The 20,781-nt window shown below is 50.5% G+C and overlaps 1 protein-coding gene across 1 annotated transcript; it reads right to left on the bottom strand.

Annotated features, from left to right (window-relative positions):
- Window positions 1–306: 306 nt before the first annotated feature.
- DCST1 (DC-STAMP domain containing 1) lies at window positions 307–20,700 on the bottom strand. Its single transcript, XM_064279999.1, is given in 16 exon segments — window positions 307–620; window positions 2,946–3,059; window positions 3,203–3,345; window positions 3,876–3,992; window positions 4,399–4,525; window positions 4,638–4,965; window positions 7,599–7,756; window positions 8,160–8,281; window positions 8,837–8,980; window positions 9,078–9,294; window positions 10,034–10,173; window positions 10,526–10,654; window positions 20,023–20,097; window positions 20,189–20,345; window positions 20,347–20,472; window positions 20,662–20,700. Coding segments are annotated over 16 exon segments (2,388 nt in total). The 3' UTR covers window positions 307–368.
- Between the last annotated feature and the right edge of the window lie 81 nt (window positions 20,701–20,781).

Raw genomic sequence — 20,781 nt, 5'->3', positions numbered from 1 at the left:
TCCGCCCCCACGGCTGGCTCCCCCCACCAGGCGGGCTCGGCGGGAGCTCTGCAGCGCAGCTGCTTGACGGATGGTGCAGTGCTGGGCGGTAGTGGCGATTCCGAGCCGACGCCGGGTCTGCCCGGTTTGGGCGCCACGCCCCTGCCGACCCGGGCCCCAGCCCCTCTCCAGCAGCTTTGCTGGCCCCCGGCCTCCCCGCAGCGGCCCGGGCCTGCGGGGATCGGGCGGGCCGGCCCCTCTGCCTGCCAGCTAAGGCGGCTTCTACCTCACCCCGGCTCCGGACCCCCGCGAGCCGCCGGCACCAGGAGTGTTCAAAGCGTTTTATTAAACAGGAAGGAGTGGGCTGGGAGAGTAGGCGGAATGCCCCTTCATTCCGCATAGGTAGCGTCGTCGTTACTGTCGCTGAAGGCGGAGGAGGAGAGCTCCTCGCGGGGTGTGCAGACCGGGCACTGCTGCCGCATGTCCACCCAGCACGACCTGCAGTACACGGCCTCGCAGCCCGGCGTCGGGCACACGTAGGACTCGGGCGTCTCGGGTGTCAGGCACACCACGCAGCGCCGGCGCAGCCAGCGGCGCAGGAGGGGACAGCGGCGGTGCAGGATGTCAACCAGGTGGTGGCGCTGTTGGGAGGTGAGAGGGCTTAGAGCCGCTTGGGGAGCAAGCCGGGGAAGAGTAGCTAGGGGGCCTGGAAAAACCAAACCAGACCAAACCGGTTGCCTTCGAGTCGATTTAGACTCCTAGCGACCCTAGAGGACAGAGTAGAACTGCCCCATAGGGTTCCGAAGGAGCGCAGGTGGATTCGGACTGCTGACCTTTTGGTTAACAGCCAAGCTTTTAACCACTGCGCTACCAGGGCTCCTTTTCTGAAGTGTAAGGCCTGACAGTGCCCACATGTTGGAGGGGGCTGGGGTGAGCAAAGAAGACCCCTGAAGGGAGGGGCTATGAATGTGGGTCCTAGAGAGTGTCCCTCCCCAACTCTATTCACGTGATGGAGGGTGGGAGGATGCAGCCTCTGGACTCTTCCAGCCAGTAACAACAGCAACTATCATTCGCACTTTCCCATGAATCAATCATCTTATTTGGATCTCACCATCAGGCTGAGAAGTGAGTAGGGCAGATAAGACTATCACTATTGTTATCCTCACTTTACAGATGAGAAAGGCGAATCTCAGAAAGATTAAGTGACTTTCCCAAAGTAAATGATCTAATGGATTGGCCCCAGGTATCCTGACTTCACATCACAAGCCTGAGTCGTTATGCTTCCCCACCCACCATCGCTCCACACAACTGCCAGGCCTTCCTTTCCACCTTATCAGGTCATTCTCTTGTTCCAGAAACTCCAGGGGCCCCACTGCCTTGCCAGACAAAGGCAGAACTCCTGGTTTGGCCTTTAAGGCCTTCCATAATCTGGTTCCTTTCTAGCCTCTGCTCCACCTTAAAAAAAAAAAAAACTCAACCAGTTGCTACTTGTGGATTCTGACTCATGGTTGGTTACCTGTGTGTTGCAAAGAACCATGTATGTTCCATAGGATTTTCATGGGTGTGGCCTTTCAGAAGCAGATCCCAGGCCTTTCTTTGAAGGCACCTCTGGGTGGATTCAAACCACCAACTTTTCAGTTAGTAGCCCAGCACTTAATCATTTCCACTGCCTAGGGATTCCTTCTGTTCCACTTTATCCCTCTCTGAATGCTTCCCCTTCTGTGCCATTTTAATCTCTAGAGTAGCCCTGACACTTGACATTCCCTTTGGTGTCTGAGTCGTTGCACATTCTTTTCCCTCAGCCTGAAATGAATGTCCCTCACACTTCCATCTGCCCGTCAAAATCCAACTTATTTCAGAGCCAGGTCATAGAATCACAGCATGTTTGTTTTCATCAGATGTTCAGCCCATCTCTACTGTGTACCATGGGGGATCTGGAGCTTTGTCAGGGGTGGGTAAAACAAGAATGGCTGCCATTCACTGTTCTGTTTACAATGGTGGGCCCTATGCTAAGAACTAACTAAATTCATTTAAACAATAACCATAATATGGGAGATATTGTTATCACCATCATCACTTTGAAGAGGTGGCCACTTGCCCAGGGTCATACAGTGACAACTAACATATATATAGCACTTGCTACACGCCAGCACCTTGAGAGTGCTTTATGTATGTGAACTTATATAACCCTTCCAACAACCAGATGAAGTAGTTAATGCCATTTTACAAAAGGGGAAAACCAAGGCACGGAGATTAAGTAACATACTCAAGGTCATACAGCTGTCATTGTAGTAAAGGGAGGAGCCAGGATTCAAACCCAGGCTCCCTGGTGTCACAGCCCCACATAGGACCACTGAACACACTGTTCTCTGGTGAGCAGGCCTGACAGATCTGTCCAACCTCCCTATTCTTCGGAGCAGGAAACTAAGGCCCAGTGAGGACCTTGGCCAAGATCATACAGCCTAATGATGGAGTATGGACTGGAAGGAACCTGCCCTTCTGACTCCATGCTCTTTCCATATACCGTGTGCCCCTTCATCAGGCCTTCCTGATCCCTGGTCCACCTGCCTACACCCCCTCCTCTGAAGTGTATTGAGCTTCTGGTCTGCAGCCCTGTCAGGAGCACAGTGGCTTTGCCTTGGGCCCCCTGCTTCTGGTGAGCCCCTCTTGCTGTCCTCTGACCAGACTGGATCAAGCCTGATTCCCCTTGTCTGTTTTCTGTCCAATGGTCCAGTGAGTATCTGGCTGGGCTGGATCCTGGGGTACAGAAAGGGACATCGCCTTGGCCTTCTGGAGCTGGATGACCAGGGCCCTTAGCATGCACCAGATAAGAACTCACTGACTCGAGGAGGCCTGAGGCCTTTGGTGGGTGCTGGGTGGACAGAAGAAAGATGTCCCCCCCCCACCACCACCCCACAGGTCTCCGGCCTCTTTGGGAGCTGGCAAGAGTGCAGGCCTGGACTTACTGGAGCCCTCTGCTGTTGGGCCCGCCTCATAATGGCGGCCCTCCTCAGTTTGGTGAAGGCTGCTCTCTTCCTCAGTAGCTCATTGTAGAAGAACAAGATCCGCTTCTTCTCTCGCTGACGGGGGGGGGGGGGGGGTCACTGATAGTGGCAGTGCAGAGGAGAAAGGACAGCCCTCAAAGGGTGGGGTTGCTAGGGAGCTGGGTGCGGATTGGTGTGTGTGTGTGTGGAGAGGTGGGGAGGTCTGGGGAGGGGCACACCTTGGGAAAGTAGAAGGCTGCGATGACCCTCCGGAGCCGGTAGCCAAAAGCCTGGAGCAGGCAGAGACACACTAGCAGGCCAATTGGTAGTGCAGCCTGGAGGTAGGCTTGGGCATCCATGCTCTCAGGCTGGGGCAGGCAAGCTGGGGTTAGGGAGGTAAGCCTATCAGGGGTCTGGCCAGGGCCATCCAAGGGACAGGGCAGCCCGGGGTTGGACTTTCCACCTCAGTGGGATGTGTAGGTCTGGCCTTTGATTCTCCTGCTCTCCTCCTGCCTGCCCCTCACCCTCCAGAGCTGCGCTGTCAATATGGTAGCCACTAGGCACATAGGGCACTGGGTGGGATAGGCACATGAGGCTATTTGCTTAGTGGGAGGCAGATCTAAAACATAAGTATCATGGCAGAAAGTTCTATTGGACAGCACTGCACCAGAAGGCTAGAACCTCTACCCTCTGACCCCATGGCTGCAGTCCCCAGATTGTTGTCACCCAGCTTGTCATCCTCCACTCTTCAAGCCTGCCAGCCCTCTGATTTACCCAACCCAAGCCCGGTGACACACATCTCTCCACACTCAAGCCCAGTCCCCCAACTCTTTACCTTGAAGTCTTTTGACCTCTGCCCACTCCCCACCACAACGCTCAATTCCTCTGATACAGACTTGTCACATCACTCACGCATGTTGTTTGATTCCACCACTGTCTCTGAGGAGGTGTTCAGGGCCCCAATGGTTTTCCGGAGAAGCCGGGCGAGCATGGAGTCTCCTTCCACTTTCACCTCCAGTTTATGACTGCCTGAGGTCAGGGGTGGGGCCAGAGGTGAGGGGTATCAGGAAAAAGTAGGGGTTAAGGGGATGGGACAGGATGGGGGCTGGATGTAGGGGAGGGGTCCAGGCAGAGAAATACCTCCCAGCTGCACGGAACTTCCCATCATTTCGGGGAACCTAACCCCTCTCTCTTTTAGATGCAAAGGGTGGGGACTAAAGCTCCCAGCGACAGCTGCCAGGCTGAGATTTGACCTTGAGAAGGTCAGGAAGGGGCTGAGTCAGAGAAGGGGAGCAGAATAAGTAGAAGGAGAAGACAAAATTGGGAGAATTGGGGTGAGGTGGCTGCACAGGGGTTGGAGTTCATGTGTGTGGGGTGCCTCTTGGGGCTGAGTTGGACAAGAGGGTCTGGAGCCAAGAGTGGGAGCTAAGCTCACTGCGGAAGGAGTACTGCAGGAAGGAGTGATGGCGGATGGTGTCGAAGATGGAGTAGAGAGCCCAGTCCAGCCCACACAGCACCAGCAGCAGCAGCAGAACCGGCACCGACTCCAGGAGCTCCCTAACCTGCTCAAGCAGCAAGAGTGGCGGGCCTGGGTAGTGTGGCCTGCTTGGCATGTGCACTCTGATGCCTTATGCCCTCCACCTTGCAGATGCATGCCCCCCACGCCTTCCTCACCGCATTTTTCATTTCTGAGGCCTGAATTGTGGGCTTGCAGGGAAAGATGACGAATTTCTCCTCGGCTTTGCGGAGCGGCAGCAGAGTCCGTTTGCCCTGGGGGGAAATAATGTGCACACAGTGAGGAACCCCAACAGCCCTCTGCCCTCTCCCCTCTGCCCTCCTGGAGCGGGAAGGCCACACAGGCCACATGGCAGGGTGCCCTGAGGCAGGACTGTGTCTACCCACTAGCTTCTTCCTGCGTTCATCAATCTGACAGAAGTAGGTGCTGATGTAGATGTTGTCAAAGCGAATGTCCTGGTTATAGCTGTCCACGTAGGAGAAGGACCTGTGGGTGGACAGACAGGGATGTCTCCATTTCCTTCTTCAGGTTTTCCTCCATCCCCAACCATGGGCTTCCTTGAGACACAGCCAGTCATCTATTCAACTGGCCAACCATCCTTTATCGAGCACCACGCATATCCTAGGCATTGTGCTCGACAATGGGGATAACGAGAAAGTATGTACACAACTGAGGAGACTTAGCAGGGGCAAGTAGAAGCTCAGTGGGGGCTCAGAGGAGGGTGTGGTTAGCCTGTCGGGCTGGGAGTCCTGTAAGTGCAGGGGCTTGCGTGTGAGGTAGGGGAAGTTCACAGGCGTGAACTTTACAGAATGAATATCAAGCAGAGGAAACAGCAGGAGCAAAGGTGCAGCAACTGACAACCTCTCAAGGTTGCAGGAGTCACCTAATCCACGGACTCCCACATTCACCTCTGGAGCCCCTACCTCTCAGCTGAGGCTGCAAAACATGTCCTGTAGGTCACCTCAATCTAAAGTCACCCCGAACCACCATCTCCCTTCTCCTCTGACAGACGCCTGCTCCTCCCTGGCTCCCCTTGAGCACTATAGTGTGGTGTCTGTGTGTGCGCACATCCCTGTCCGTGTGTGCACGTGTGTGTGTGCACATCCTGTCTGTGTGTGCACGTGTGCATGCGTGCATGTGTGCACACCCCGTCTGTGTGTGCGTGTGTGCCCATCCCTGTCCATGTGTGCATGTGTGTGTGCATGCGTGCGTGCACATCCCTGTCCGTGTGTGCATGTGTGCGTGTGCATATCCTGTGTGTGCACATCCCTGTCCGTGTGTGCATGTGTGCGTGCGTGTGTGTGTGTGTAGCTGTCTTCCAAGTATCTCCCAAAATCCCGATATAATGCTTCAGTTTCCTAAAGAAGAAATGTTAATTGTTGGAAATGTGTTTAGAACTAACTGTAAAAGAACATGAAATAAGCTATGTAAGCTGTGAAACTTAAGTTCCAATGCTATTGGTTCTGGGACCCAATAAAAATCCACATCTTTGCCTTTAAGATAGTAATAGCTATAAATGCAAAGATAGACTGTGAGCGCCCCCTTGTGGAGAGACCTGCTGCTGCTGCTGCACCTGGGCCTCCTGAGTCCTGGCCCCACCCACTGGCCTGCTCTGCCTCTCAATGCATGACCTCCAGGCTGAAAACCTGTGACTTTTGACTCTGTGGCTCCTTTCCTGTCCAAGCTGGCTCTGAGACCTGCCACACCTTTCCCCTTCTTCTTCCGTCTCAGGCCACCTTGCTGCCACGTCCCACCACAGCCAGGCCCCTTAACCTCTAACGCATCCTGGCCTCCCTGCCTCCAACTTGCCCCAGTTCTTCCTGTGACCGTAAAGTTGAGGCTCCCTGCAGGACTTTCTAGACTGTTTTGGCCATGCCCACCCTCAGCCCAGTCCTCCATCCCAGGCTCTGCCTTCTACACTCCACAGATGCCAGGATCCTTGCCCAAGAAAACTCACTTCCTTTTCTTGACCACGATTCCCCATCTGCAGCCTTTGGGAGCCCAGTTGTACCCCTTCCAGGGGCAGCGACCCTGGAAGCCCCTCCTCGGCACTCACACCTGTCTTGATAGCCAGTCCGTAGCATGACCCTTGAACCACAATAGCCAGACCATAGCATGGCCCTTGAACCACGATTGCCAGGCCATAGTATGCCCCTTGAACCATGATAGCTAGTCCATAGTATGGCCCTTGAACCATTCTCTGTTTTGTGGGGCCTCTCTTGCTTCCAGTGCCCTAGGTGGCAAAAACAGTTAAGCTCTTGACTACTAACCAGAAGGTTGGGGGTTGAACTGACCCAGAGGTGCCTTGTAAGTAAGGCCTGGTGATCTGCTTCTGAAAGGTGACAGCCTTGAAAACCCTATGGAGTGCAGTTCCATTCTGCACCCCGTGAGTCAACATTGACTCGACGGCAACTGTTTTTTTTTTTTGTTTGCTTGTTTGCTCTTGCCTCCCCAACTAGGCCATGAGCTTCTTGAGGGCAGGACTATGGCTCATTTATCTTTGTCCCCTCAGAGGGCCCTAAGTACACACATAATCTGCAGTCACTCTAGGCCCTACAAACAGGAACAGACAAAGCAAGAGCCCCTGTAACTGCCCTTGCCCAGCCCCTGCCCAGCTCAGGCATTTGGGGTGGAGACAGGAAGTAGAGGGTCCAGAGGTCAGCAAGGGCGCAAGAGTGAGGCCTAGGGCAGCCCAGCTGGACGCCGGGCTGGGTGGGGTTGAGGACTTTGGTCCAAAAGGAGGGAAAGTCGCTGCCAACGCAGCAGGCGGGAGAAAATGAAAGCAAAATCGGACGATAAAAATGGCACAAAGTCAGAGCCAAGGGGAATATGAAGGGCAAGAAAAAAAATCAAAAGTCAAATGTAAAAAAAGTCAGCTTTGGGATAAAAGCTGGAGCAAGGTAGATACATGAAGAAGGCCGCCCTTTCAAGGCAGCGGAAACATGGGTAACATTTCTTCTTACAAAATATTCACATTTCCTTTTTTAATTTTGTGTAAACAGTGAACCCCACCTTATAAAAAGGCAAAGCTAAAAGCAAACATTTGGGTTCAGAGTAAGGGGTAGGTTCTGGAAGCTTCCCTCGGGCAGGGACTGCTGGGGTGGGGGCTCATGGCTCACGTGTGTAAGACCAGCAGGAAAGTGCAGGACAGCAGCACCTGCAGCAGTCCCAGGGTCCACTCCAGCCGGGCCTCCTGGCTGCGCACGTAGTTCCGCACCTCAGTGCTCATGTGCTCCCAGCTTGAGTTGAGGCCCAGCACTCCAGCCTGCTTCTCCTCCTGGTGGGCGGCAAAGGGGCAGACTCAGCCTGCACTGCCCGCCAGGCCCAGGCCAGGCCTCTGCATGGTGTCCGGCTCACATCTTCTTGGTCCTCCAGACCTTCAGGAATTGTTGCTTCCTTCTGCTCGCCACCCTCCTTGACACAATCTTGCTCTCCCACACCTGTATCAGCTGATGCCATCTCACACCTGGCTGCCCAGGCCCACACATTCCCCAGACTCACCTCTGTCCCTCTCCCTGCCACCCAACTCTAACACCTGGCTTAGTACCATCCCCTCCTTGACCCTCTCCTTCACACCCAGTCACCTGTTTCCTGTTACCTGTTTTGCTTGCCTGTCCTCATGCCCTTCTCCCCAATGTCCTCCTCCTACTCCCTATCCCCCCCATGCCCCCACCCTTTACCTTTAGGTTAATATTGGCTGAAAATTCCCCAGTCAGGCTATGAACAGACTGGTTGAGTGAGTCGTAGGTCTGTCCAAAGTTGCCTTCCACTGGGATGCGATTACGACACCAGACTTCCATCACTGGTGGGCAGTGGGACCAGGTCAGGGCCTCTCCTGCCAGCACCAGGCCTGGGCCCAGCTGGCCTGCCTCCTCCTCTCCTGTGATCTCCTACATCCTGAGCTTTTGTCTCTCTGCCATGACTTTCTTCCACATTGAGGCTTCCCCATCTCCGCTGTCCTTGGATTCTTCTTCCCAGGAACAAGGCCTGATCCGCTCCCCGCCCCCAATTTTTTCACCTGTCCATAACCATAACGAATACCAGTGATGATAGCCAACATTTGTAGAGCGATTCCAGTGTGTCAGCTCTGCTACCTGCTTCACATGTATTATCCTCTTAAATCCTCAAAAACCCCTAATGGGATAAGTGCTACTACTATGCTCATCTTTCAGATGGAGAGATGAAGCTCAGAGCTTTGTTGTGACTTACTCTGGGGCACACCAGTCAGTGAAGGAGCTGGGCTCTGAGGGCGAAGGTATCTTCAGAGAACCCAGACCCTCTGCTTGATTGCTTTCCTTGCCACACACCTACCCATTGTCCCCAAGAACACAACTCCCCCAGCCCTGGTGCTCCCCACCTTTGGTGATGCTACAGAGAAACTTGAACTTCATGGGTAGGCAGAGCAGGTGGTTGAAGAGTGGGACCCAGATGCGTTGCATGCACTGTTCGTGCTTTCGGTCAAACCAGCGTTGGCAGCTGAGTACAGCCTTGCTCACCACATCTGCAGGAAGGGCCAAGGGGTGTCTGAGGTCCCCACAGCCTGACCTGGCCCCATAGCCTAGCCTACCCTGCCCTGCCCCACCCAGGGACACCCTCACAGGAGCAACGCAGCTTGGTTTTCAGCTCAAACATCTTCTGCGTGGAGAGGGGTTGTCTGGAGGCTGGGGCCTGGCGGGTCTCTACATCCCAGACTGTCTCCTCTGAATCTGTGGCATCCTCCAGCTTGAAGCCAGCCTCACTCTTCACCTGGGCATCCAGGTCCTCAAAGGAGTTGGAGATGTTGAGAGTCTCAGCTTTCAATGAGTCTTTGCTGCCCTGGGGGTGGTTAGGAAGGGATGGGTGAGCTCTGCAGTTCCATTCTGGAAGTTCCATTCTGACAGCCTGTCCTCCCCACATCAACCAAGCTTTGGGCTCCTACCCTATGCTATTGGGAGCCTAGGCCCCGAGACACAGCCACTTGCCTCAAATTTCCCACTGTTCATAGTCCTTCCAGCTGCCTCATCTAATGCCCTGTGCTTCTGTTCTGCCCACCTCAGAGACTCTCAGCTCCCCCTCACGTCTTCTGCCCCAGATCCTTGCTAGCCACTGATTCCCTATATCCTTAGACTTCACCCTTCATCACTAATTTCTCAAACCATCATGCCCTCTCAGCGCCCCCAATGCCCAAGCCCCTCAGGCCCATCTTCCCAACTCTCCCAAACTCCCAATCTCCAGCACTCTAATACTCCATTCCTTAGCCCCCTGGTCTTCAAGTTCCCCTGGAACTCCTCAAGGCCAAGGACCTCGATTTCCTGACATTGTAGTTCAGCTGCCCAGAATACTGCCCACCCAGGTGTTTGGAAATGTGTATGGGGAATTGCAGGTTGTCCCAACGACTGGGGGGCTCTCCTGGCCTTTAGTGTCCAGGGACAGGGCACCATCTGCAATGCTTGGGATCAGTCCTGCAAAAATGCCCCCTTAGGAAACTGTAAATCCAGGGTCATAACTCCCCAGTCCAAGTCATCTTGGCCTCTGGGAAGAGGGACCCCAGGGCCTGCCCGTGTGCAGTCCTGACCAGCAGGTCCTTGAACACTGCCCGCAGGGGGGCTGTGGAGGTACGCCAGGCCGCTCGGGTGTTGTTGATCTGCAGCTCCACAGTACAGCCCAGCGATGCTATCACCTCGTTGAGGTTGTAACGCAGATTAGCCACTGGCCCTGGGGGAAGAGGCCCTGATGGTTTGACTCCGCCTGGAGCCAGTACTTTTAAAAGCCCACCCCTAGCTCCTGCTCTGCAGTGACCACCTTCTAGAACAGCACAATGATGGGCCTGAGAAACTGTGAGAGGCCATCTCATTCAACCCTTGCTTTTTTCACTTGTGCAAATGAAGGTGTCCCAGACACAGGGAGGAACTCTCAAGGGCATACAGCAAGTTGGAGCGGCTGGGATTAGAACCTGGGCTCCTGCCTCCCCGTCCTTTCTCCTTCACCAGGACTGGCTCCCACTGGATGGGCCACCCAGGGTCACTTCTTTAATGCCACTAACCAGCACCCAGGGACCCACACTCACCTTCATAGATGGCAGCCAAGGCGTATCCCAGCACAAAGAGCCTGCCCTCTTTGCCCAACATCTTGGGTACTATCAGGAGGCTGGCGCAGCGAATGTGAGGGGAGGTGCCCCAGCCCATGGCCCCCAAGCCTGTCAGGAGAGCCCAGGATGGGGTGGGGCAGGGTGAGGAAGCTGCCTTGTCCACCATGTTTATCAGAACACCCACCTGACACAATTCCTTCTGGAACCACCATCATCCTGCCCTTGACCTCATTTACACTGACTCTGATAGCCCTTCTAATCCCGTCATTCATTCATTCACCACTGATTCACTCAACAGCCACTTACAGAGTTCAAATGTGTGCCAGCCTCTGGCAGGGGAGGGAGAGATGGTTAGAGATTGAAAAGTCACGGTTAGTAGTTGACTTTGTGTGTGTATATGAGTATGTGTGTTTGTGAGGGAAGGGGGCCAATACTTCATGATCCATGCTGGGTCCAGAGTTACCCTAGGTTCTGAGTGTGCACAGACAGCAAGAGAAAAATTCTGGGAACAGGCACTGGTGCTCGGAGCAGTCAGAGGAGAGGCCAGAGCCCGCCTGGATATCCCCCGTGCTCTGACGCCTACAGCACTAACAATCTCTGTCCCTAATGTTAGTCCTTAATCGTGGACCGCCTGGTATATTCTAGCCATTTCACATGTGTCTCCCCATGGTCGCTGCGAGGCAGTGAGCTCCTGGAAGCTCATAATCCAGGGACAGAGACAGATGAGTAAACAAATGACTACAGCGATGTGCTAAGTGCACAAGGGAGGTGCTTATAAACAGCTGTGGGAGCCAAGGAGGGAGTGGGCATTTCTGCAGGGAGGGGTGGGGCTGGGAAGGCTGGACAAAGGAGATGATGCATCAGCTGGGTCTGGAAGATGAGTAAGTGTTGTTAGGAGGAGCAGACGGCATTCCAGGCTGAAGGAACAGCACAAGCTGGTCAGGGAACCTAGAAGATCCCTCTGATGATGGTGTGTTTGCTCAACGCTGGCCAAAGCAAATCCCAAACCCTTACACTTCCCTCATCTCCACTGCCCTCATAGAGCCCAGATCGTCTCTCACTTGGATGATAGCCTCCTAACGAGCTTCCCTTCTTTCTCTCTCACCACCTTCTACTTCAGTTTTCACACAGCAGCCAGAGTGAGCTTGTCCAAACATAAATCAGGTCATGTCCCTTCCCTGCTTAAAACCAGTGACTTCCTACCACACTTGGGATAAAATCCTACCTCCCTTATCGTCATGGTCTACAGGCCCTTGGGATCTGGCCCCTGCCTACCTGCTGAGGTGATCTCATGCTACTCGGCCCTTTCACCCACTGTGTCCACCCACATGGGCCTTCTTGTGTTCCTTGAATATGCCAAGCTGATTCCTCCTCTCAGGTCCTTGCCCTGGTTGTTCCCCTCGCCAGGAGCACTCCTCCCCCTATTCTTTACATGGCTGGCTCCACCTAGTCATACAGGTTTGTTGCAAACCTTGTCTGGTGCCACCCAACAGTTTTTTTCAACCTTCCTCCTTGCTAACACAACTTGGGTTTTGTTTAAGAGCAATGGTCTGGTCCTGCCCTGGTCCCAGGGGGTAAATCTGGATCTGCCTAACCCAATCATGGTATAACAGGGCATTGAAAGGGAAATGTCAGGTTGGCTTGGTCTTTTAGACAAAGATTCAAGCTGAGGACAACCAGTGGATACCTAGATGCCCTACATTCTAAAGAGCCCCAGGGAGCCGTAGGCATCCTCTGTGGGCTTACAAAGAGAGCAAAACTAGTCTCCTACCCTTCGACCCTCACTAGTCTACATAAAGAGAAGACCAGAAATCTGAAGTTTTTGGAAGTGGAGAGAAGCTATTGGAGTAGGCAGCCCTAGGAGGAGAGTCCACGGGAAGGATGGGTGTTCCCTTCCTCCTGTCAAGTGAGGTGCTCCAAGAGGACCCTTCGGAGACTGGTGCTGCGGGCAGGGGAGCCTTGCTCATCATTTCTAGGCTGGACTCCTGACCAGCCACAGAACTTCTCGGGGCCACTCCAGGGCTATGGGAGAACTCAGCAGGAGCCTGGAGGGCAATGAGAGCGTGGAGACTGGTACGTGTTTCTCTCATCTGGAGAACTCTAAAACTAGCCTGCAATGGTGGGACAGAGGGATGCCACAAGGGAAAGGATATGTGCATTTCTTCTGAGGCAAGTGGACATTGTGGAGGGCGGCAGGCCTAGAGCCTTCTGAGAGGTTCTCCACCCAAGAGGGCAGCTGCTAGGGGAGGGGGTCCAAAAGGACGAGGCTGTGGATTGTCTGAAAGAGCTAAGCTGGCTTCATCTGTGGTCAGCCAAAGAGAACTGCCCTCAGCAGGATACAGAGCCTCCAAAGAGCCCACAAATGGGCCCCTGAGATAGCCAGCCTGTGGGCACCTGCCACACAGAGGGCACCAGCAGTGGAGCTATAACAGCATTGGTGATTTAAGACTCTTGTCCCTTTTCCTCTAATTATTCCAGTTCCCTGTTCTGACATCTGAAAAGCCAGAAGGGGAAGGAAGTGGAGAAAAAAGTGAAAGAGCAGGCCATGCCCCCTCTCTACTGCAGGACCCCATGGAGGATCAAGTCTGAGCTGAGGGCTAAAGGGGGAGAGGGGGAAGATGCAAGGGAGTAATGGATGTGAGATTGAAATTTTGATGTAGACGGAATTGGATCTTTTAAGCCCTAAGAGTAAGTAATAATTACTGAAGCAAGACTAGGTCCTCTAAATGAGAACAGCCAGAAAGCTAAGGGTCTGCTGAAAAGGTCACCAGCAGAAGAATATGGTTGAATACAGTGGTCAGAGAAAAATGAGGCAGTTCCCTATTGGTATTCCATAGAAGTTAGTCCATTCAATAAGCTGGCAACGATGCGAATTCCACTCCTCTTAAAAAAAAAAAAATTTTTTTTTTTTTTTTTGCCTAGGATAGGCTTAAGAAAGGGCATGTGTTGCAATTCTCCCCAAGGAGGGGAAGTTTGTGGGGAGGGGGATTCTGGGAAATTTCCTTACTCTTTTTTTTTTTTTTAATAGCGAAATATATAAAGCAAAACAGCCACCAATTCAACCATTTCTACCTGTATCATTCAGTGACATTGATTACATTTTTCATGTTGTGCAACTATTATCATTATTCTTTACCAAATTATTCCACCACAATTAACGTAAATTCAATGCCCCCTAAGCAAAAAATCCCCCTTTACCCCTCCCTCTCACCCCTGGTACTACTAATAATCTTTGGTTTCTATATATTTGCCTATCTTATGTGAGATCATACAGTATCTGCCCTTTTGTGGAAAGTTTCCTTACTCTTAAAAAGAGACGTGGTGGTGATGGTAGTACAACACGAACGTAATTAAAGTCAACTCACTTGAATTGTTGAAATGGCAAATGTTTTACTATATACATATATATATTGTGCTTTAGGTGGAAGTTTACAGAGCAAATTAGTTTCTCATTAAACAATTAATACACGAATTGTTTTGTGACATTGGCTGCCAACCCTGTGATGTGTCAACACTCTTCCCTTCTCGACCTCGGGATCCCCATTTCCACTTGTCCAGCTTTCCTGTCCCTTCCTACCTTCTCATCTTTGCTTTTGGGCTGGTGTGCCCATTTAGTCTGGTGTACATGGTTGAATCTTACATGTTGTTAGTTTTATAGGCCTGTCTAATCTTCGGCTGAAGGGTGAACTTCAGTACTGAGTTAAAAGGGTGCCCAGGGGCCATACTCTTGGAGTTTTTTCCAGTCTCTGTCAGACCATTAAGTCTTGTCTTCTTCTGTGAGTCTGAATTTGTTCTACATTTTTCTCCCACTCTGCCTAGGACCCTGTATTGTGATCCCTGTCAGAGCAGTTGGTGGTGGTAGCCGGGCACCACGCAGTTGTTCTGAACTCAGACTGGTGGAGGATGTGGTAGTTGTGGTCCATTAGTCCTTTGGACTAATTTTTCCCTTGTGTCTTTGGTTTTCTTCATTCTCCTTTGCTCCAGACAGGGTGGGACCAGTAGACGTATCTTAGATGGCTGCTCACAAGCTTTTAAGATCCCAGATGCTACTCACCAAAGTAGGATGTAGGACACTATTTTTACAAACTATGTTATGCCAGTTGAACTAGATGTCCCCCAAGACCATGGTCCCCAGCCCTCAGCCCAATAACTTGGTCCCTCAGGGAGTTTGGATGTGTCTATGAAGCTTCTATGACTTTGCCTTGGTCAACTTGTGCTGACTTCTCCAGTTTTATATATATATATATATTTACCACAATTAAAAGAGGGAGAGAGAAAGAGAGATGAGGGAGCTAGGCTCTTTCTATTTTCTGGTCTTTTGACATTGTTTTATGAAGATGTGATGCCTAGAGTTGCTGCAGCCATTTTGCGGCCTGAAGAAGAGCGGCTGATAGGCCAAAGAAAAATGTCCAACAGGCTGAAGATGACAGAGAGAAAAAATGGAAGGAACCTGGGTTCTTGGTGGGATTACTGAGCTGCTGAGTAATCCGAACCTTGAAACTTCCCTACCTTGAGACTTTTTGTTATGTGACATAATAAACTTTATTGTGAAATAATAAACTTTCTCTATTGTGAAACAATAAACTTTCTCTATTGTTAAACCACTTGTAGGTGGGTCTTCTGTTCTTGCAGCCCAACACCTTCTGATACAAAGTCTCTATTCCCTTACCCATACAAAGAAAACTACAAGACACTACTGTAAGAAACCAAAAGAGACCAAAGTGGAAAAACATACCTTGCTCATGGATAGGAAGACTTGACATTATAAAAATGTCTATTCTACCAAAAGCCATCTATAGATACAATGCAATTCCTATCCAAATTCTAACAACATTTTTTAATGAGATGGAGAAACAAATCACTAACTTCATATGGAAGGGAAAGAGGCCCCAGATAAGTAAAGTGTTACTGAAAAAGAAGAACAAAGTGGGAGGCCTCACTCTACCTGATTTTAGAACCTATTATACCCCCACAGTAGTCAAAACAGCCTGGTACTGGTACAACAACAGATCCATAGACCAATGCAACAGAATTGAGAAACCAGACATAAATCCATCCACATATGAGCAGCTGATATTTGACAAAGGCCCAAAGTAAGTTAAATGGGGAAAAGACAGTCTCTTTAACAAATGGTGCTGGCATAACTGGATATCTATCTGCAAAAAAAAAAAAAAATGAAACGAGACCCATACATCACACCATGCACAAAAACTAACTCAAAATGGATCAAAGACCTAAATATAAAATCTAAAATGATAACCCCCACATGTCTGTCAGTTTGTTACACTGTGGGGGCTTGTGTGTTGCTGTGACGCTGGAAGCTATGCCACCTGTATTCAGATACCAGCAGGGTCACACATGGAGGACAGGTTTCAGCTGAGCTTCGAGACTAAGACAGATTAGGAAGAAGGACCCAGCAGTCTACTTCTGAAAAGCACTAGCCAGTGAAAACTTTATGAATAGCAGCAGAACATTGTCTGATATAGTGCTGGAAGATGAGCTCCCCAGGTTGGAAGGCACTCAAAAGATGACTGGGGAAGAGCTGCCTCCTCAAAGTAGAGTTGACCTTAATGACGTGGATGGAGTAAAGCTTCCGGGACCTTCATTTGCTGATGGTGCGCATGACTCAAGCCATGGTATTTTCAATCACATTATATGCATGTGAAAGCTGGACAATGAATAAGGAAGACCGAAGAAGAGTTGACGCCTTTGAATTGTGGTGTTGGCGAAGAATATTGAATATACCATGGAATGCCAAAAGAACGAACAAATCTGTCTTGGAAGAAGTGCGGCCAGAATACTCCTTAGAGGCAAGGATGGTGAGACTGCGTCTTACATACTTTGGACATGTTGTCGGGAGGGATCAGTCCCTGGAGAAGGACGTCGTGCTTGGCAGACTACAGGTCGGCGGAAAAGAGGAAGACCCTCAACGAGGTGGATTAACACGGTGACTGCAACAATGAGCTCAAGCATAACAACAATTGTAAGGATGGCTCAGGACAGGGCAGTGTTTTGCTCTGTTGTGCATAGGGTCGCTATGAGTTGGAACCGACTTGACGGCACCGAACAACAACAACAACAACAAACTGATAAAGATCATGGAAGAAAAAATAGACAATGCTGGGAGCCCTAATACATGGCATAGAAAGTATACAAAACATTACTAACAATGCAGCAGAGAAACTAGATAACTGGGAGCTCCTAAAAATCAAACACCTATACTCATCCAAAGACTTTACCAAAACAGTAAAAAGGTTACCTACAGACTGGAAAAAAGTTTTTAGCTATGACATTTCCTATCAGCGCCTGATATCTAAAATCTACATGATACTGCAAAAACTCAACTACAAAAACACCAATAACCCAATTAAAAAATGGGCAAAAGATATGAACAGACACTTCACTAAAGAAGACATTCAGGTAGCCAACAGATACATGAGGACATGCTCACGATCATTAGCCATTACAGAAATGCAAATCAAAACTACAATGAGATTCCATCTCACTCCAACAAGGCTGGCATTAATCCAAAAAACACAAAACAGTAAATATTGGAGAGGCTGTGGAGAGATTGGAACACTTATACACTGCTGGTGGGAATGTCAAATGGTACAACCACTTTGGAAATCGATTTGGCGCTTCCTTAAAAAGCTAGAAATAGAACTACCATATGATCCAGCAATCCCACTCCTTGGAATTTATCACAGAGAAATAAGAGCCTTTACACAAACAGATATATGCATATCCATGTTCATTGCAGCACTGTTTACAATAGCAAAAAGATGGAAGCAACCAAGGCGCCCATCAACAGATGAACGGATAAATAAATTGTGGTATATTCACACAACGGAATACTACGCATCGATAAGGAACAGTGAGGAATCTGTGAAACATTTCATAACATGGAGGAACCTAGAAGGCATTATGCTGAGTGAAATTAGTCAGTTGCAAAGGGAAAAATATTGTATAAGACCACTATTAAAAGAACTTGAGAAATAGTTTAAACTGAGAAGAAAACATTCACAAAAGGTTACGAGATGGGGGAGGGAGGGAGGGTGGGAGAGGGGCATTCACTAATTAGATAGTAGATAAGAACTACTTTAGGTGAAGGGAAAGAGCACACATTTCAGGGGAGGTCAGCACAATAGGACTAAACCAAAAGCAAAGACGTTTCCTGAATAAACCGAATGCTTCGAAGGCCAGCGTAGCAGGGCCAGGGGTCTGGGGACCATGGTTTAAGGGAATATCTAAGTCAATTGGCATAATAAAATCTATTAAGAAAACATTCTGCATCCCACTTTGAAGAGTGGCTTCTGGGGTCTTAAACGCTAGCAAGCAGCCATCTAAGATGCATCAATTGGTCTCAACCCACCTGGATCAAAGGAGAATGAAGAACACCAAGGACACAAGGTGATTACGAGCCCAAGAGACAGAAAGGGCCACATGAACCAGGGACTACATCAGCCTGAGACCAGATGAACTAGATGGTGCCCGGCTACAACCAATGACTTCCCTGACAGGGAACACAACAGAGAACCCCTGAGGGAGCAGGAGAGCAGTGGGATGCAGACCCCAAATTCTCATAAGACCAGACTTAATGGTCTGACTGAGACTAGAAGGACCCTGGTGGTCATGGCCCTCAGACCTTCTGTTGCCCCAGGACAGGAACCACTCCTGAAGCCAGCTCTTCAGACATGGATTGGACTGGACAATGGGTTGGAGAGGGATTCTGGTGAGGAGTGAGCTTCTTGGATCAGATGGACACTTGAGACTATGTTGGCATCTCCTGCCTGGAAGGGAGATGAGAGGGTGGAGGGGGTTAGAAGCTGGTGAAATGGACACGAAAACAGAGAGTGGAGGCAGTAATTGGGAGTGTGTAGCAAGGTGTATATGGGCTTTTGTGTGAGAGACTGACTTGATTTGTAAACTTTCACTTAAAGCACAATAAAAATTATTAAAAAAAAAAAAAAAAAGATGGAAGCACCCAAAGTGCCCATCAACAAATGAATGGGTAAATAAATTATTGTATATTCACACAATGGACTACTACGCATCGATAAAGAACAATGATGAATCCTTGAAACATTTCATAACATGGAGGAATCTGGAAAGCATTATGGTGAGTGAAATTAGTCAGTTGCAAAAGGAGAAATATTGTATCAGACCACTATTATAAGACCTGGAAAAATAGTTTAAACAGAGAAGAAAATATTCTTTGATGGTTATGAGGGTGGGGAGGGAGGGAGGGAGAGGGGTTTTCACTAATTAGATAGTAGATAAGAACTATTTTAGGCAAAGGGAAAGACAACACACAATATAGGCGAGGTCAGCACAACTACACTAAACCAAAAAGCAAAGAAGTTTCCTGAATAAACTGAACGCTTTGAAGGCCAGAGTAGCGGGGGGGGGGGGCGGTTTGGGGACCATGGTTTCAGGAGACATCTAAGTATGGTACTGGTGAAGAGTGGGCTTCTTGGATCAAGTAGACACATGAGACTATGCGGGCAGCTCCTGTCTGGAGGGGAGATGAGAGGGCAAGGGGGTCAGAAGCTGGCCGAACCAAAACACTAAACCCAGTGCCCTCGAGTTGATTCATAGTCGACTCATAGCAACCCTATAGGACAGGGTAGAACTGCCCCAAAGAGTTTCCAAGGAGTGCCTGGCGGATTCAAACTGCAGACCCTTTGGTTAGCAGCCATAGCACTTAACCACTACGCCACCAGGGTTTCCAAAGCTGGCCGAATGGACATGAAAATGGAGAGTGGAGGGAAGGAGCATACTGTCTCATTAGGGGGAGAACAACTAGGAGTACATAGCAAGGTGTACATAAATTTTTATATGAGAGGCTGATTTGATGTGTAAACTTTCACTTAAAGCACAATAAAAATAACAACAAAAAAAAAGTCTCCATTCCAATGTCACCTCTGAGAAGCCTTCCCTGGCTACTCAAGCTAGGGTAGCTCCCAGTCCCTTTTTATCATGTCTCCTTGTTTTATGTTTTTCATAGCACTTGTCACCATCAGAAAGCTCTTATTTGTTTACTTACTATCTAACTCTGTGATAGAATGTAAACTCCAGAAGAGCTGGGTGCTTGTCAGCCTCGTTCACTGCTGAATCCTCAGCAGGTGCTCAATAAATGTTGAGGGAATGAGAGATTTCTCAGGAAGAGCAGGAAACAAGGCCAGAGAGGCCAGGGGACATGTGGATTATGAAGGGTCCTGGGGTTTGGACTCTATCGTGTCTACAATGGGGAGTCCCTTGGACTGAGGAGTCTCCTTAAGGGCAAGGACTGTGTCTTCCTCTTCAGACTGGGGGCCTCTTCCCTCTGGATCTCCCCACAAAGCCCAGGATAAGGCTGAGGCCACAAGGGATGCTTGGGTACAGAAGAGACAAGCTCAGTCCCCTTCCTGGGCATCCAGGACTAGGCCGTGTTCCACAGGCCTCTAGAGTGCTCCTGGTCTTTGCCCAGCACTCACCTGCCAAGCTGTAGAGCGTCATCATTTTCTGATCCTCATAGATGTTCATGGGGTTCACCAGGAGCTGAAAGAGCCCTAGGGCACAGGGTCAAGCCAAAGGCCAAAAGATGGGTCCCACACCTGGCCCGGCCTCTGCCCACCCCTGACCTTCTGCTTCCACACTCACCTATGGCAAGGAGCCCCCCAGTGCCTGCCCCTAGCAGGAAAGCGGTGACAGGAAACTCGCCTGGCTGGCGCCACAGGAATCGGCTACAGGAGACTGGCAGCCCCCAGCTCAGGAGCCTCTGTACCGCTGAGGGGTCAAAGGGTTTAGCCCAGCAGGACCAACAGCCCACTCTTCTGGCTGAGATGTGGCTCATTAGGATTAGGGGCTTTCTGGGGGTAGAGGCTGGCGGGGGTGCTGGATGAGGGTGGCAGGAACTTGGAGGATTCTGGAGTCAATGAAGGACTCTGAGGAAGTGGGGCAGGTGTGAGGGAGAAGAGAGGAAAGGGCTGGGCTCGGGGGCACTGGAGGAGAGGGGTGGGAGATGACGGGCTTCCAAGGCAGGGGGTGCGTGTAGGTCCCTGGAAGAGAGGCTGGATGGGGAGCTGGGACTGGGGTCACTAGGAAGGGGCTGGTGGCTTTGGTGACTGACTCACTGGTGTGGGGTAGTTTCCTTCTTGGCCTCTTTGCTCCATTCTGATCAAGATCGAAGGCCATACTTCTGCTCTGGGGAACCCCCTCTCACCCCAGAAGTCTCCTGAGGGATCTTCTTGGAT

Source organism: Loxodonta africana, chromosome 3, assembly GCF_030014295.1.
Source record: "Loxodonta africana isolate mLoxAfr1 chromosome 3, mLoxAfr1.hap2, whole genome shotgun sequence".
Taxonomy (NCBI): Eukaryota; Metazoa; Chordata; class Mammalia; order Proboscidea; family Elephantidae; genus Loxodonta; species Loxodonta africana.
This window is presented reverse-complemented; position numbering and strand designations above follow the sequence as displayed.